The 15,504-nt window shown below is 44.6% G+C and overlaps 1 protein-coding gene across 2 annotated transcripts; it reads left to right on the top strand.

Moving 5' to 3' along the window:
- The first annotated feature begins 845 nt into the window (after positions 1 to 845).
- Positions 846 to 14,566, top strand: LOC110070662 (uncharacterized). Of its 2 annotated transcripts, none has more exons than XM_078387274.1 (3): positions 846 to 1,694; positions 2,996 to 3,081; positions 10,837 to 14,566. In XM_078387274.1, the coding sequence occupies exon 3, from the start codon at positions 10,915 to 10,917 to the stop codon at positions 12,109 to 12,111; it is 1,197 nt and encodes a 398-aa protein (XP_078243400.1). In that variant the 5' UTR covers positions 846 to 1,694; positions 2,996 to 3,081; positions 10,837 to 10,914; the 3' UTR covers positions 12,112 to 14,566. The 2 variants fall into 2 exon arrangements, with proteins under 2 accessions (XP_078243400.1, XP_020634024.3); XM_020778365.3 differs by having other exon boundaries at positions 2,992 to 3,081.
- The last annotated feature ends 938 nt before the right edge of the window (positions 14,567 to 15,504 follow it).

Genomic DNA, 15,504 nt, shown 5'->3' with positions numbered 1-15,504 from the left:
GTGTGGGACCTCCTCCCTTCCTGGCGCTGTATTCCTTTGGGACTACCTGCCTCAGTCCTCTGGGGTCATGGAGCGGGAGACGGGGGACTGACGGCGATCATCCTTTCTGCCTGACTGGCTGCAATCTGTATCTCCCCTGTATGGAAGGTAGGTGTGTGTGTTTGTGGGGGGAGGAGGAAGAACCCTCCTGGAGAAGAGGGGAAGATGGGGGGGGGAGAGAGAGGAATAAGAAGCCAAGGGGGTCTCCCAAGAGAGAAAGGGAGTTTCTCTCTGGCGTTTCTGAAAGGCATCGCCTGCATTTAGGGAAAATAACCAAGCCTTTGGGGGGGGACGAGGGAAAGGACACCCGCCCCCCCTCCTCTCAGCAAAGCAACAGCTGTTTCTGTGTTTATCTGTGTGTGTTAGAATTTACCCTAATCTCTCTTTTGTTCCCATCCTTCTTCCACGCCCGCTGCATTTTGGAAACATTCCCCCCCCCGCATCTGGAAGCTGACCCCGCGCCCACCCCGCCAGCGGAAGCTATCATCGGAGGACAGAGGGGGAAGGGAGATGGAGGGACGGGGTAGAGCGTCTCCTCACCGGAAGAGGAAGCAGAGTGCGCTTGCTACCCCCACTTCCCCCCACCGTCTCTATGGTCAACTGCGAACGAGCTGATCCAGGCGTTTCCTGCGGTGAGCCTTGGGGGGGGTCGAGGAGGAGGGGGGTCGTGGAAGGGTTCGTCTTTGGAGGGTTGGGGGTGCATTTATAAAACGAGCCCCAAATCCCCTGCAACTCCGGTAGCCATCCGCTCCACTTGGCATCCTTTGCAGGAACGCCGTGGTTGAGGATTCCCCCCCCCCCAAAAAAATACACACACTGTGACTTTTGCCATCAAAACACATCCCTCCACGAGGAGACAAAGACCAAGTGAGCAGCTTCTCCCCTAAACTTGCTGGGAGTGGGGGAAAAGATCTCACACAAGAACGAAAAGGAGGAGGGGGGCATTTAGGGAGGCGGTGGTGCTTTAAAACTTCCAGGGAGGAAGGAGTCCCGAGACGTAGCTGTGGAAGGAGCCCCTTTATAAAACTCTCTCGGAGGCGGTGGTTCGGGTTCCTCAGCTTGACTCTGTACTGTGGGCACTGCAGAGGTGCTGCCTCGGCAGGTGAGGTTCTTTTCATACCTGCAGGGAGGGAATGAGACGAGTCAGGGAGCCCCCCAGGTGTTGCCAAACTCCCGACTTCTCCTTCCTCCAGCAGAAATTGAGGGTAGGGGGGAAGAAATGCAATTCGTCAGAACTCCCATTATACTCTGAATGGGAGAAGAAGCCATTTGGGACAGAACAGGGCTTCCAAATGTGCTTCGTCACACCCGGAAAGTGTGTGTGTGTGTATGTGAGGGAAATGTGGCACCAGGTGAGGGCAAGAGGATCACGAGAGACCACTACAACTCCCCTCCCTCCTCCACGATCCCCGGAACCTTGAACTTCCCCCAATTTGGGTTGGGAAGCCCCGCCCCGCACCGCCCCCTCCGCCTCTGGGAGCTTTGGGGAAACAGAGAGGGAGGCCAGGGGCAGAGCGTCTCCTCGCCGGAAGAGGAAGCAGGGGGCGCTCTGGGCGACGTGCTTCCTCCTTTCTTTGTCTCTGATGAGCTGCGAACTTGCTGGGATGGCGGTTGGTCTGACCGTTTGCTGCCGTTGGTGAACCCACAGGAAGGCGGTGAGGCTTCGGTTGGAGAGTTTGAAGGAGGAGGAACGGGGGGGGGGTGTCGTGAAAGGCTTTGCCTTGGGAGGGGCGGGTTGTGGGGGTCCGTTTTTGAAACGAGCCCCATTCCCCGTGCAACCCTGGTCGTCAAACGCTCATTGGTAAGACTGATTTGGGGACGTTTCGATCACCGTGCTGTGCAGGAATTCCAGGGTTCAGGGTTGGATCTCCACAGGGTGCCTCCTTGACTTGCCGATCCATAGGGGGGGTCCCTTCCATTCCGGCCATTAATAGATCATTATATAAATCCCATCCACCGCTTTTGCACTCTCGACTGACCTGGCATTTGGCAGCAAGAGTTTCAACCCAGAGAGTTGTTTATGTTTGGGGACGGCTTAAGGGCAACCACGATCTTTCCGCCCCCCCTTTTTCACTTTCATGGGGTTTTTAGTGCTTTCCCCCCACCAGATCTCCCCTTACCCTGAACAAGTCCTGTAGCTGTAGGGTAGGAGGGAAAAAATGCAACCCATCAGAAGTCCCAGGCTTACACATCGTGCTGTGAGTGGTCTTTACTGACCAGATAGGTGGGATATAAATAAAATAAATAAATGCATAAATAAACAAAGCCGGGGTCTCCAACCTTAGGCCTCCAGATGTTCTTGGACTACAACCCCCTGAAGCCTTCACCACCACTGCTGGCAAGGATTTTGGGAGTTGAAGTCCAAGAACATCTGGAGGCCCAAGGGTCGAAACCATTGCTGCAAAGGATATGACACGACCACTCGTAGGAGGGTTTTTGAAGTATATGCGGTGATCAAAAGGGGGTTCACCATTGCCGTATAGGGATTTTACCCCTTCAAAGACATCCTAGATTTCAGGCCAATTGGCTGGATCAGTCCCTGCCCACTCGGGTCACCTCCTCCTACAGCCCCCAACCATTTTTCAGGCTCACCTTCTTTCCCTGTGTGTATTAAGAGGTAAGCTCGTTCTGTATTAAGAGGTAAGCTTGTTCTGTTGTTTTGTGCTTCCCACCATCCAGGCCAGCTAACTTGAATGACCAAATTTTTCTCTCCGGGTCTGTAAGAGGCGACTGCATGTTCGTCTTCCTCTTTCCCTCCTCCCTCCTCATTGTTTCTTCATTAGCTGCCTTTTTCCTCCTTTTTTTCCTTCTTTCCAAAGGAGAGAGAGAGATGGAAATGTATTTCCACATGATAAGAAAACTACAAAACCATGCACTATTATGAAATGTCTTTTGTTTGCTTTATCCAAGATGCCTGATACTTGGACTGATACTTTTTCTTTTTCCTCAAAGGTAGTGGTTGAAAGTGAGCAGATCTCCGCTCACTTCTCTCTGGACCAAAAGGGAATAAGCCAATTCCAAATCCCTCTTAACACTTTTGAGGTATGCAAGATGTCATTACAGTATTTGTTCATAGCATTGAATCATGACATTGGAAGGAATATTATAAGGTTATATAGCCCAATCACCTTCTCTGTGTAGAAATTAAAATGCATCTGACAGATGGCTGCCCAGTTATCCTGCAGCCTCTAGTTCCACTGTTGTACTGCTGAAATTGTTAGAAGGTTTTTCCTGATAATCAATTGAAATCTGGCTCCCTGAGTGCATTAATTTGTGTCCTACACTCTGGTAAGACTGAGAATAGATTCTGCCTCTCTATCCAATAACCTTTCATGCATTTGAAGAGTGTGTTCATAGTCTTCTTTCCTGAAGGCTCAACATGCCCAGTTTGTTGAGTCTTTCCTTCTGGTGCTTGGTTTCTAGTTCCTCTTCAGTTGTCCTTACTACCTCCTTCTGAGCCTATTCCCAATGGCCTGCAACCTTCTTAAAGGGCAGAACTGGACATGGTGGTTTATAGGAGGCCTAGCAAGTGCCGAGTAATGAGGAAGGAAGACTTGATGTCATTTGGAGATGACACCCCTGCCAATGCAGCTGAAAAGAGAGTTTGCCCCGGGGTTTTTTATATGTGATTCCCATAATATTAAAAAGGTAGTCAATTCCCATAATATTAAAAAGGTAGTCAAATGGCAAGCCACTCCAGTATCTTTGCCAAGAACGCCCCATGATCAGAAACAAAAGGCTAAAAGATATGACGCTGGAAGATGGGCCCCTCAGGTCGGAAGGCGTCCAACATGCTACTGAGGAAGAGTGGAGGACAAGTACAAGTAGCTCCAGAGCTAATGAAGTGGTTGGGCCAAAGCCGAAAGGACGCTCAGCTGTGGACGTGCCTGGAAGTGAAAGGAAAGTCCAATGCTGTAAAGAAAAATACTGCATAGGAACCTGGAATTTAAGATCTATGAACCTTGGGAAGCTGGAGGTGGTCAAACAGGAGATGGCAAGAATAAACATTGACATCCTGGGCATCAGTGAACTAAAATGGACAGGAATGGGCGAATTCAGCTCAGATGATTATCATATCTACTACTGTGGGCAAGAATCCCGTAGAAGGAATGGAGTAGCCCTCATAGTCAACAAAAGAGTGGGAAAAGGTGTAATGGGATACAATCTCAAAAATGATAGAATGATGTCAATACAAATCCAAGGCAGACCATTCAACATCACAATAATCCAAGTTTATGCACCAACCGGCATTGCTGAGGAGACTGAAATTGAACAATTCTATGAAGATTTACAACACCTTCTAGAACTGACACCAAAGAAAGATGTTCTTCTCATTCTAGGGGACTGGAATGCTAAAGTAGGGAGCCAAGAGATAAAAGGAACAACAGGGAAGTTTGGCCTTGGAGTTCAGAACGAAGCAGGACAAAGGCTAATAGAGTTTTGTCAAGAGAATAAGCTGGTCATCACAAACACTCTTTTCCAACAACACAAGAGGCGACTCTATACATGGAAATCACCAGATGGGCAATATCGAAATGAGATTGATTATATTCTCTGCAGCCAAAGATGGAGAAGCTCTATACAGTCAGCAAAAACAAGACCTGGAGCTGACTGCGGTTCTGATCATCAGCTTCTCATAGCAAAATTCAAGCTTAGACTGAAGAGAGTAGGAAAAACCACTGGGCCACTCAGGTATAATCTAAACCAAATCCCTTATGAATACACAGTGGAAGTAAAGAACAGATTTAAGGAACTAGATTTGGTGGACAGAGTGCCTGAAGAACTTTGGATAGAGGCTCGTAACATTGTCCAGGAGGCAGCAACGAAAACCATCCCAAAGAAAAGGAAATGCAAGAAAGCAAAGTGGCTGTCCAACGAGGCCTTAGAAATAGCAGAGAGGAGAAGGGAAGCAAAATGCAAGGGAGATAGGGAAAGCTACAGAAAATTGAATGCAGACTTCCAAAGAATAGCAAGGAGAGACAAGAGGGCCTTCTTAAATGAACAATGCAAAGAAATAGAGGAAGATAACAGAAAAGGAAAGACCAGAGATCTGTTCAGGAAAATTGGAGATATTAGAGGAACATTTTGCACAAAGATGAACATGATAAAAGACAAAAATGGGAGGGACCTAACAGAAGCAGAAGACGTCAAGAAGAGGTGGCAAGAATACACAGAGGAATTATATCGGAAAGATTTGGATATCCCGGACAACGCAGACAATGTAGTTGCTGACCTTGAGCCAGGCATCCTGGAGAGCGAAGTCAAGTGGGCTTTAGAAAGCCTGGCTAACAACAAGGCCAGTGGAGGTGATGGCATTCCAGTTGAACTATTTAAAATCTTGAAAGATGATGCTGTTAAGGTGCTACATTCAATATGCCAGCAAGTTTGGAAAACTCAACAGTGGCCAGAGGACTGGAAAAGATCAGTCTACATCCCAATCCCAAAGAAAGGCAGTGCCAAAGAATGCTCCAACTACCGTACAATTGCACTCATTTCACACGCTAGCAAGGTTATGCTCAAAATCCTGCAAGGTAGGCTTCAGCAGTATGTGGACCGAGAACTCCCAGAAGTACAAGCTGGATTCCGAAGAGGCAGAGGAACTCAAGACCAAATTGCTAACTTGCGCTGGATTATGGAAAAAGCCAGAGAGTTCCAGAAAAATATCTACTTCTGCTTCATTGATTATGCGAAAGCCTTTGACTGTGTGGACCACAGCAAACTATGGCAAGTTCTTAAAGAAATGGGAGTGCCTGACCACTTTATCTGTCTCCTGAGAAACCTATATGCGGGACAGGAAGCAACAGTTAGAACTGGTCATGGAACAACTGAGTGGTTCAAAATTGGGAAAGGAGTACGGCAAGGCTGTATATTGTCCCCCAGCTTATTTAACTTATATGCAGAATACATCATGCAGAAGGCTGGACTGGAAGAAACCCAAGCCGGAATTAAGATTGCCGGAAGAAATATCAACAACCTCCGATATGCAGATGATACCACTCTGATGGCAGAAAGTGCGGAGGAATTAAAGAACCTTGTAATGAGAGTGAAAGAGGAGAGTGCAAAAAACGGTCTGAAACTCAACATCAAAAAAACTAAGATCATGGCCACTGGTCCCATCACCTCCTGGGAAATAGAAGGGGAAGATATGGAGGCAGTGTCAAATTTTATCTTCCTGGGCTCCATGATCACTGCAGATGGAGACAGCAGCCCTGAAATTAAAAGACGCCTTCTTCTTGGGAGGAAAGCGATGACAAATCTTGACAGCATCTTGAAAAGCAGAGACATCACCTTGCCAACAAAAGTCCGAATAGTCAAAGCTATGGTTTTTCCTGTCGTGATGTATGGAAGTGAGAGCTGGACCATAAAGAAAGCTGACCGCCAAAGAATGGATGCCTTTGAATTGTGGTGCTGGAGGAGACTCTTGAGAATCCCCTGGACTGCAAGGAGAACAAACCTATCAATACTAAAGGAAATCAACCCTGAGTGCTGACTGGAAGGACAGATCCTGAAGCTGAGGCTCCAGTACTTTGGCCATCTCATGAGAAGAAAAGAGTCCTTGGAAAAAACCTTGATGTTAGGAAGGTGTGATGGCAAGAGGAGAAGGGGACGACCGAGGATGAGATGGCTGGACAGTGTCTGCGAAGCAACCAACATGAACCTGACACAACTCCGGGAGGCAGTAGAAGACAGGAGGGCCTGGCGTGCTCTGGTCCATGGGGTCACGAAGAGTCGGACACGACTAAACGACTAAACACACACACACAGTCAATTCCCCACCACAAATGGGGAATCTGGCTCCCTGAGTGCATTAATTTGTGTCCTACACTCTGGTAAGACTGAGAATAGGTCCTGCCTCTCTGTCCAATAACCTTTCAAGTATTTGAAGAGTGCTTTCATATCACCCATCAGTCTGCTTTCCTGAAGGCTAAACATGCCCTCTTCTTTCAGCTTCTCATCCTGGGGTTTGGCTTCTAGTTCCTCCTCAGTCATCCTTACTGTCCCCCCAAGCCTGTTCCTGTTGGCCTTCTTAAGTTTCAGAACTGGACACTAGTTTATAGGAAGCCTAGCAACTACGGGAGGCAGTGGAAGACAGAAGGGCCTGGCGTGCTCTGGTCCATGGGGTCACGAAGAGTCGGACACAACTAAACGACAACGAGCAAGTGCTGAGTAGGGAGGAAGGAAGACTCGGCATCATTTGGAGACCACCCCCCTGTCAATACAGCTCAAAAGAGACTTTGCCCTGTTTTTTTATATATGTGATTCCCATCAAAACATAAAGGTACTCAATTCCCCATCACAAATGGGGAACAACAAGAAGATATTATCCTTGTTGAGTGTTCTCAGCTGTTGGGTACCGTGTTTCCCTGAAAATAAGACAGGGTTTTACATTAATTTTTGCTTTGAAAAACACATTAGGGCTTATTTTCAGGGGATTTTTTTCATGTACAACAATCTACATTTATTCAAATACAGCCGTGTCATCTTGTTCTGGTTACTGCACAATGGTGAAAGGTGGGGTTTCCCTTACTAGGTCTTATTTTCAGGTTAGGTCTTATTTTTGAGAAAACGTGGTACATTGATGAAGTAAAAGATTTTCTACCAGGAACTTGGCTTTAAGGGGAAAATGTTTCTGTTCAGAAAAGTGAAACAACTACACTCTTCAGCCACAGATTCCCTCTGTGGAGATTAGAGTGGAGGAGACCAAATGGTTCTATGTAGCATCAATTGTTTTACATTTTACTAATAAATGTATTTTAGTAATGGTTTTATGCAGAATTATGGGAATTGTCATTCTTGAGGACACGGCTGCAAAGTTTTGTGATACTAGATGGGATATAAATATTCAAAAGGAATGAAGAAAGCTTTGTGTTTAAAATGAGGTGCAAGAGTGAGAAGACAGAAACGATATTCTCAAACCTGAACAATCAATCCTTCCATATTTCGGTGTCAATCCCATGCACCTGTGGAACAATACCAACATGAAAATGAAGAGTTGTAGACCATGGTCCCATTTTCTTTTCTCTCTTAGGAGAAGATGGCCTTTTAAAAACTTCAGAGAGGAAGTGGAAACAAAATGAAGATAGAAAGTGGAAGGAAGGCAAGGCCACTAAAGGAGAGAGGAGGAGAGATGATTAGCCAAGAATTGCAAGAATAGCATTAGGAAGGCAAAAGCTGAGAATCAGCTCAGCTAAAGGCTACAAAAACATTATTCATTATGTGGCAAAAGATAGAAAAAAAAGAAACAGCGACTCAACGTGTATGGAAAATCCTGCCAGATGAATCCCATTTTTGGAGAGGGTAACCTTCCTGGTAGATGGTGGGAATGCTCTCAATCACGGGTTCCCGACCTGGGAGTGTGGGACGCCTAAAGTAATTGTCCTTTGAAAAGGCACTCTGGTTCTTTTTAGTTATTATTTTTATACGAAATCTCACCATGGTTTTCTGCACTCATTTTATTGCCAACATCAAAGGACAACCATCCCATTAAATATTAGGGTAGATTTATATTGAAAACTCTGTTCATGGTTTTTTTCTTTCCTCGTTAAATAGCCTTATAGAAACGTGGTGGAGTTGCAGGTTACTTTAGAGCAGTGCCCCAAACTCTGTGTGTGTGGGTGGGAAACAGTGGGAGGCATGTGGTGGCGGTGGCAGAACCGGAACTGGCAGCGGAAGGGGAAATCCTGGCACGGAGGTGCCTCGAGACCCCACTCTGGATCTGCTGCCAGTACCAGCTGCTCCTGATCCACCTTCTGAAGCACCAGCAGCACAGCTAGAGCTGCTTCCTCAGGTTTGGCTGCACGGGGTGGGGGAGTAGCGATGTGGCGACTTTTGGCTCACATACTGGCAGTAAGGGCTCCATGTGCCAGATATGGCACACATGCCATGGGTTCGCCATTGCTGCTGTAGAGGGTGTGATTCAAAAAAGGTTGGGAAAGATTGCTCTCGATGGAATACAGTGGTGCCTCGACTTACGAATGCCCCTACCTACGAATATTTCAACTTAAGAACAGCTCCGTTCGCAAAATTTTGCTTCGACTGGTGAGTGGAGCTTTGAGGTCCGAACAGAAAAAAGGCAGGGGAAAAAAGGGGGAAATTCAAACTGCTCCCTCTGCTGCTGCCGGGAGGCAAGCCGCCAGACCATGCCGCCGGGCTCTGCCTCCTGTCCCCTCTGCCTCCTGTCCCACTGCCCTGCGGTGGAGGCAGCAGGGACGAGAGGCAGAGCCTCTCTGGCATGGTCCAGCGGCTCACCTCCCAGCAGTGGAGGCAGTGGGGTATGATGCTGCTTTCTGTTTTTAAAACTGTGCTGTTTTTATAGTACAATATTATTTTAGAAATGCTGGAACAGATTAATCATGTTCCCATGCATTTCAATGGGAAATGGTGCTTCGACTTATGAAAATTTTGACTTATGGCCACCGTTCCGGTGCCCTATTATGAGTTGGATGAGGGAGTGCAGCCATACTTCTCAAATTTCCAAATGGCACAAAAAATGACGGAATAGTTAACATCCTGGAAGGCAGAAACAAAATTCAGAAGATCTTGGTTTATTTAAGATCTTTAAGATCCCTGGGCCGAGAACAACAGACTGAAATTTAACAGGGATAAGTGCAACGTATTACACCTAGGGGGAAAGAAACGACCATGCAGTTAAAAGATGAGGGTTAATCGGCTCCGTAATACTAAACGGGAGAATGATCTTGGAATTGTTGTGATTTACAAGCTGAATGTGAGCCAACAGTGCAATATGGCTGTGAAAAAGGGACCAACAAAAAGGTCTCTCGTGATGGTCTTAATACCCAAATAATGGGAAATTGGTAGTTTAGACAGCTTGGCCTCAAATAATTTGGGCTTTGTAGGTTAGAACTAACACCTTGAATGGTGCTCGGAAATAGATCAGCAGCCAGTGGAGCTGCTTTAAGTTGTATGTTACCTGTAACCAGCCCCAGTTTCAATTTGGCTCCAGCTTTTTTTTACCTGCTGGTTTTTCCAAACACTTCACCAAAGATAACCCCATGTAGAATATGTTACAGTCATCCAGTCAGGAAGTGACCAAGGAATGTGAGACTATGGCCAGCTCAGACCTGTCCAGGAGTGGGCACAGCTGGCACACTAGTGTGCAAAGGCACTTTTGGCCATCACCAAGACCTGGGAAAGCAGGCTAAGAGATGGCTCCAGGAGCACCCCCAGACTTCACATCTGAGTTTTCAGGAGTACTATAATCATATGCAGTATAGACCGAGCCTCTGGGAGATCTGATAGCAGTTTTCAAAGACTTTAAAGGTAGTCTTAAAAGAAGAGGGGCAGTTTCTGTTCTTAACCATCCCAAAATGCATGAAACATAATTGAGAAGCCCAGGTTTTGATTGAATATTAGGAAAAACTCAGCATTAGAGCAGTCTGAGCATGAAATCAATGACCTTGGAAAGTGGAGGGAATATTAAAGCAACCATATTGCCTATCTCTTTTAATTTTGATTCCTGGAGAGAGGCTATCAATTACCCTATAGAATCTTAGAATCATGGAAAAGGGAAGCTGGAAGGGGCCTACAAGGCCATCAAGTCAAACTCCTGTTCAACAAAGGAATACAATCAAAGCATATGTGCCAGGTGATTATACAAGTTTTTCTTGAATGCTCCTGGTGTTGGAGCAGTCACTAACTCCCGAGGTAACTGATTCCACTTTCATACTGCTCTATAGTCCCCTTCCAACAAAAATATTCTATGCTTTTCTTCTGATTCACTGAATCATTTTTATATGTTTTAATAGGTTCTGTGCTATATTCTTCTCTTTTTATCAGATAACAAAGCATTCAAATGAACTTCAGATATCAATAGACATGGCTAAACTTGACCCAAAGGAAAAACTAAATCAATGAATGGAGCATGGAAAGACCATGAACACCAACAATAATTGTTCAGGTGAAAAACCCTTCAGAAGGGTGAAGCAGTATAAATGCCAGCCATGTGGAAAGAGCTTCAGCCAAAGGAGTACTCTGACCTCACATCAAAGAACCCATACCGGGGAGAAACCTTATGAATGCATGGAATGTGGAAAAAGCTTCAATCGGAGTTTTTCCCTTAGGTTACATCAAAGGACTCACACAGGGGAGAAACCATATAAATGCATGGAATGTGGAAAGAGCTTCAGTGGGAGCAATCACCTCAGGTCACATCAAAGAACACATACAGGGGAGAAACCATATAAATGCATAGAATGTGGAAAGAGTTTCAGTCGGAGTGGTGTCCTTAGGATACATCAAATAACTCACACAGGCGAGAGACCATATAGATGCATGGAATGTGGAAAAAGTTTCAGTTGGAGTGGTTTCCTTAAGTTACATCAAAGAACTCATACAGGGGAGAAACCATATAAATGCATAGAATGTGGAAAGAGCTTCAGTTGGAATTGTACTCTTAGTTTGCATCAAAAAACTCACACAGGGGAGAGACCGTATAAATGCATTGAATGTGGAAAGAGCTACAGTAAGAATGATCATCTTAAATCGCATCAAAGAACCCATACAGGGGAGAAACCATATAAATGTATGGAATGTGGAAAGAGCTTCATTTGGAGTGGTGACCTTAAGTCACATCAAAGAACACATACAGGGGAGAAACCATATAAATGCTTGGAATGTGGAAAGAGCTTCAATCACAGCAGTACCCTTAGTTCGCATCAAAGAACTCACACAGGGGAGAGGCCATATAGATGCATGGAATGTGGAAAGAGCTTCAGTCAAAGCGGTATCCTTAGGTCACATCAAAGAACCCATACAGGGGAGAAACCGTATAAATGCATGGAATGTGGAAAGAGCTTCAGCCATAGTGGTCACCTTAGTTTGCATCAAAGAACTCACACAGGGGAGAAACCATATAAATGCATAGAATGTGGAAAGAGCTTCATTCGGAGTGATTACCTCAGGTTACATCAAAGAGCTCATACAGGGGAGAAACCATATAAATGCATGGAATGTGGAAAGAGCTTTAGTCGGACTAGTGTCCTTAGGTTACATCAAAAAACCCACACTGGGAGGAAACATATGAATGCATTGGATGTGCAAAGCTTTCGTTAGACAAACAATTCCCATTAGAGAACTCAGATAGGATAGAAACTAGGAATACACAGAATGTGGCTTGAGCTTCAGTTGAAGAGGTAATCTTAGCTGTCTGAAGTATTAAAAAAATTAACGTAATGGTAGGCAGACTTGAAAACTGCTTTTTGAAAGATGCATCAGAGATTCATTAAAAGTGAGAGCTGGGGATATAGTTACATTACATTATAGCCCCTTGTTTTGGTACAAAAACACCATTGATAAGTTAATAAGGCAGAAGTCACTCATTCAGTTTTGTGCTGGATCCCACTGGAAAGAACAGATAAGCAAATGCTGATGTAATGTGAAATAGAAAAGGGAAAAATTGAGAGAATTTTGAAGTGCCACCTGTGATGTGTTTTACTTCTAACGTTAATTAGCAAAGAGATACAGATCCTCAACATCTGAGCTTCTCAGAGGTTGGGAAAGCGAAGAGGCAACTGGATAGCTGGAGCCACGATTGTGGCAAACGGAGCAAACTGTACACGCGCAAGGAGCATTCCTGCATGGCCACTGCAGACTGTACCTGCCCAGGACAAATTAGAGCCAGCTCCCTGCGTGCTTCGGCCCACCCAGGTTCAGCCCATAGACCTAGCCCACAGGGAAGATGCCTAAAAGAAGGATGACCCAGGAAGAGATGGTGGGCTTTGAAGAGTGCTGCATCGTTGCCCCCATCGCTCTTGAAGGACTGACGCTGAATATCACAGTTGACATTTCTTTCAAAATCATTCATTTTCCATTGGGTGAGGGAAAATCATAGGGAAGGGGATTTGAATCAGGGTATTGGGGTGAATAAAAATACAGCCAAAGATGGAGAAGCTCTATACAGTCAGCAAAAACAAGACCTGGAGCTGACTGCGGCTCTGATCATCAGCTTCTCATAGCAAAATTCAAGCTTAGACTGAGGAGAGTAGGAAAAACCACTGGACCACTCAGGTATAATCTAAACCAAATCCCTTATGAATACACAGTGGAAGTAAGGAACAGATTTAAGGAACTAGATTTGCTGGATAGAGTGCCTGAAGAACTTTGGATAGAGGCCTGACCACCTTATCCATCTCCTGAGAAACCTATATGTGGGACAGGAAGCAACAGTTAGAACTGGATATGGAAGAACTGATTGTTCAAAATTGGGAAAGGAGTACGACAAGGCTGTATATTGTCCCCCAGCTTATTTAATTTATATGCAGAATACATCATGCGGAAGGCTGGACTGGATGAATCCCAAACCGGAATTAAGATTGCTGGAAGAAATATCAACAACCTCTGATATGCAGATGATACCACTCTGATGGCAGGAAGTGAGGAGGAATTAAAGAACCTTGTAATGAGAGTGAAAGAGGAGAGTGCAAAAAATGGTCTGAAACTCAACATCAAAAAAACTAAGATCATGGCCACTGGTCCCATCACCTCCTGGGAAATAGAAGGGGAAGACATGGAGACAGTGACAGATTTTATTTTCCTGGGCTCCATGATCACTGCAGATGGAGACAGCAGCCACGAAATTAAAAGACGCCTGCTTCTTGGGAGGAAAGCGATGTCAAATCTTGGCAGCATCTTGAAAAGCAAAGACATCACATTGCCAACAAAAGTCTGAATAGTCAAAGCTATGGTTTTTCCTGTTGTGATGTATGGAAGTGAGAGCTGGACCATAAAGAAAGCAGACCGCCGAAGAATGGATTCCTTTGAATTGTGGTGCTGGAGGAGGCTCTTGAGAATCCCCTGGACTGCAAGGAGAACAAGCCTATCAATTCTAAAGGAAATCAACCCTGAGTGCTTACTGAAAGGACAGATCCTGAAGCTGAGGCTCCAGTACTTTGGCCATTTCATGAGAAGAAAAGACTCCCTGGAAAAATCTTGATGTTAGGAAAGTGTGACGGCAAGAGGAGAAGGGGATGACCGAGGATGAGATGGCTGGACAGTGTCTGCGAAGCAATCAACGTGAATTTGACACAACTCCGGGAGGCAGTGGAAGATAGGAGGGCCTGCCGTGCTCTGGTCCATGAGGTGACGAAGAGTTGGACACGACTAAACGACTAAACGAACGAATGAAAAAAATACAGAATGTGACAGCAGTATATATCGTTATTTCTTTTGCCGATTTGTTTTCTTACAAAGCTTACTTCACACTTATCTTACAATTTGTTTCTAAGTCTTTAAAATCTAAAATTATATTTTTCTTTCTCATAAATTTAACCCATTCATGTTCTCATACAGTGTCTCATTCAGTCATACCAAGTTTCCCACTTTTTTCTAGCCTCAGCAATTTCTTTGTCTTTTAATACTTCAGTAAAATATCCATCTCTGCTGCTTCAAAATATCTTTCTATTAACTCCTGGGTTGTTGGAGTCTCTAATTTTTTCCAGATTTTAGCATCTAAAATTCTTGCTGCTATAGTTCCTTTATGATTAAATATATTTTCTCATTTTCTATCGAATCTAGTATTAGTTTTTAAAATGGTTCACGTTCATATGGAATTATAGAGGATAACATTTTTTTGTAAAAACTCATGGACTAGTTTCCCAAAGCTCTTAGCTTCCCTACAAGTTCACCACATATGATAAAAACAACCTTCTTTTGATTAGAATTTCCATCATTTGTTAGAGGTACTTTGATATATTTTCAATCATTTTTCAGGTATCAAAAACCACCTATAGAACATCATCTACCTATTTTCTTTGTAATTATTTGTTTTTTAGCTTATTATTACCATCCCATATCTCTCACCATGGGTTTAAGTTAATATTAAGGCCCACATTTTGGACCCAATTTTATCATATATTCTTTTATTTCATCTTGTATTTTTAATTCTTGTAGATAATTATACAACATTTTGATCAGTTTTTCCTTTACATTCAGAAGTACCTTATCTCTTGGTGTCTGTTCCTTATAAAAGCTATTGTTTTGTCTCTTGTATATCTTGAAACTTTGCATATTTGTCCACCCATCAAGTATTATGCAGTATATCACAGAGGTGAGTACACCCCCTCACATTTCATAAATATTTTAGTATATCTTTTCATGTAACAACACTGAAGAAATGACACCACCTTTATCCTCAGCTTCTTTAGCAAGACAGTGGTTGTTTTGGAGTTGTGTTTGGGATCGTTATCATGTTGGAATCCTGCCCTGCAGCCCAGTCTCCAAAGGGAGGGGGATCATGCTCTGCTTTAGTATGTCACAGTTGGCATTATGGTCTCTTAATGAACTGTAGCTCCCCAGTGCCAACAGCATTCTTGCAGCCCCAGGCCATGACACTCCCACCACAATGCTTGACTGTAGGCTCAAAACACTTTGTACTCCTCACCTGGTTGCCACCACACACATTTGACACCATCTGAACCAAATAAGTTTATCATGGTCTCATTGTGCCAT

Source organism: Pogona vitticeps, chromosome 2 (assembly GCF_051106095.1).
Source record: "Pogona vitticeps strain Pit_001003342236 chromosome 2, PviZW2.1, whole genome shotgun sequence".
In the NCBI taxonomy this organism is placed as follows: domain Eukaryota; kingdom Metazoa; phylum Chordata; class Lepidosauria; order Squamata; family Agamidae; genus Pogona; species Pogona vitticeps.
The sequence above is the reverse complement of the archived record's forward strand: the minus strand, read 5'-3'. Positions and strand labels throughout refer to the sequence as shown.

What these genes read in the sequence shown, in the direction of transcription:
- LOC110070662 (XM_078387274.1), top strand. Translation starts at nt 10,915, where the DNA reads ATGGAGCATGGAAAGACCATGAACACCAACAATAATTGTTCAGGTGAA.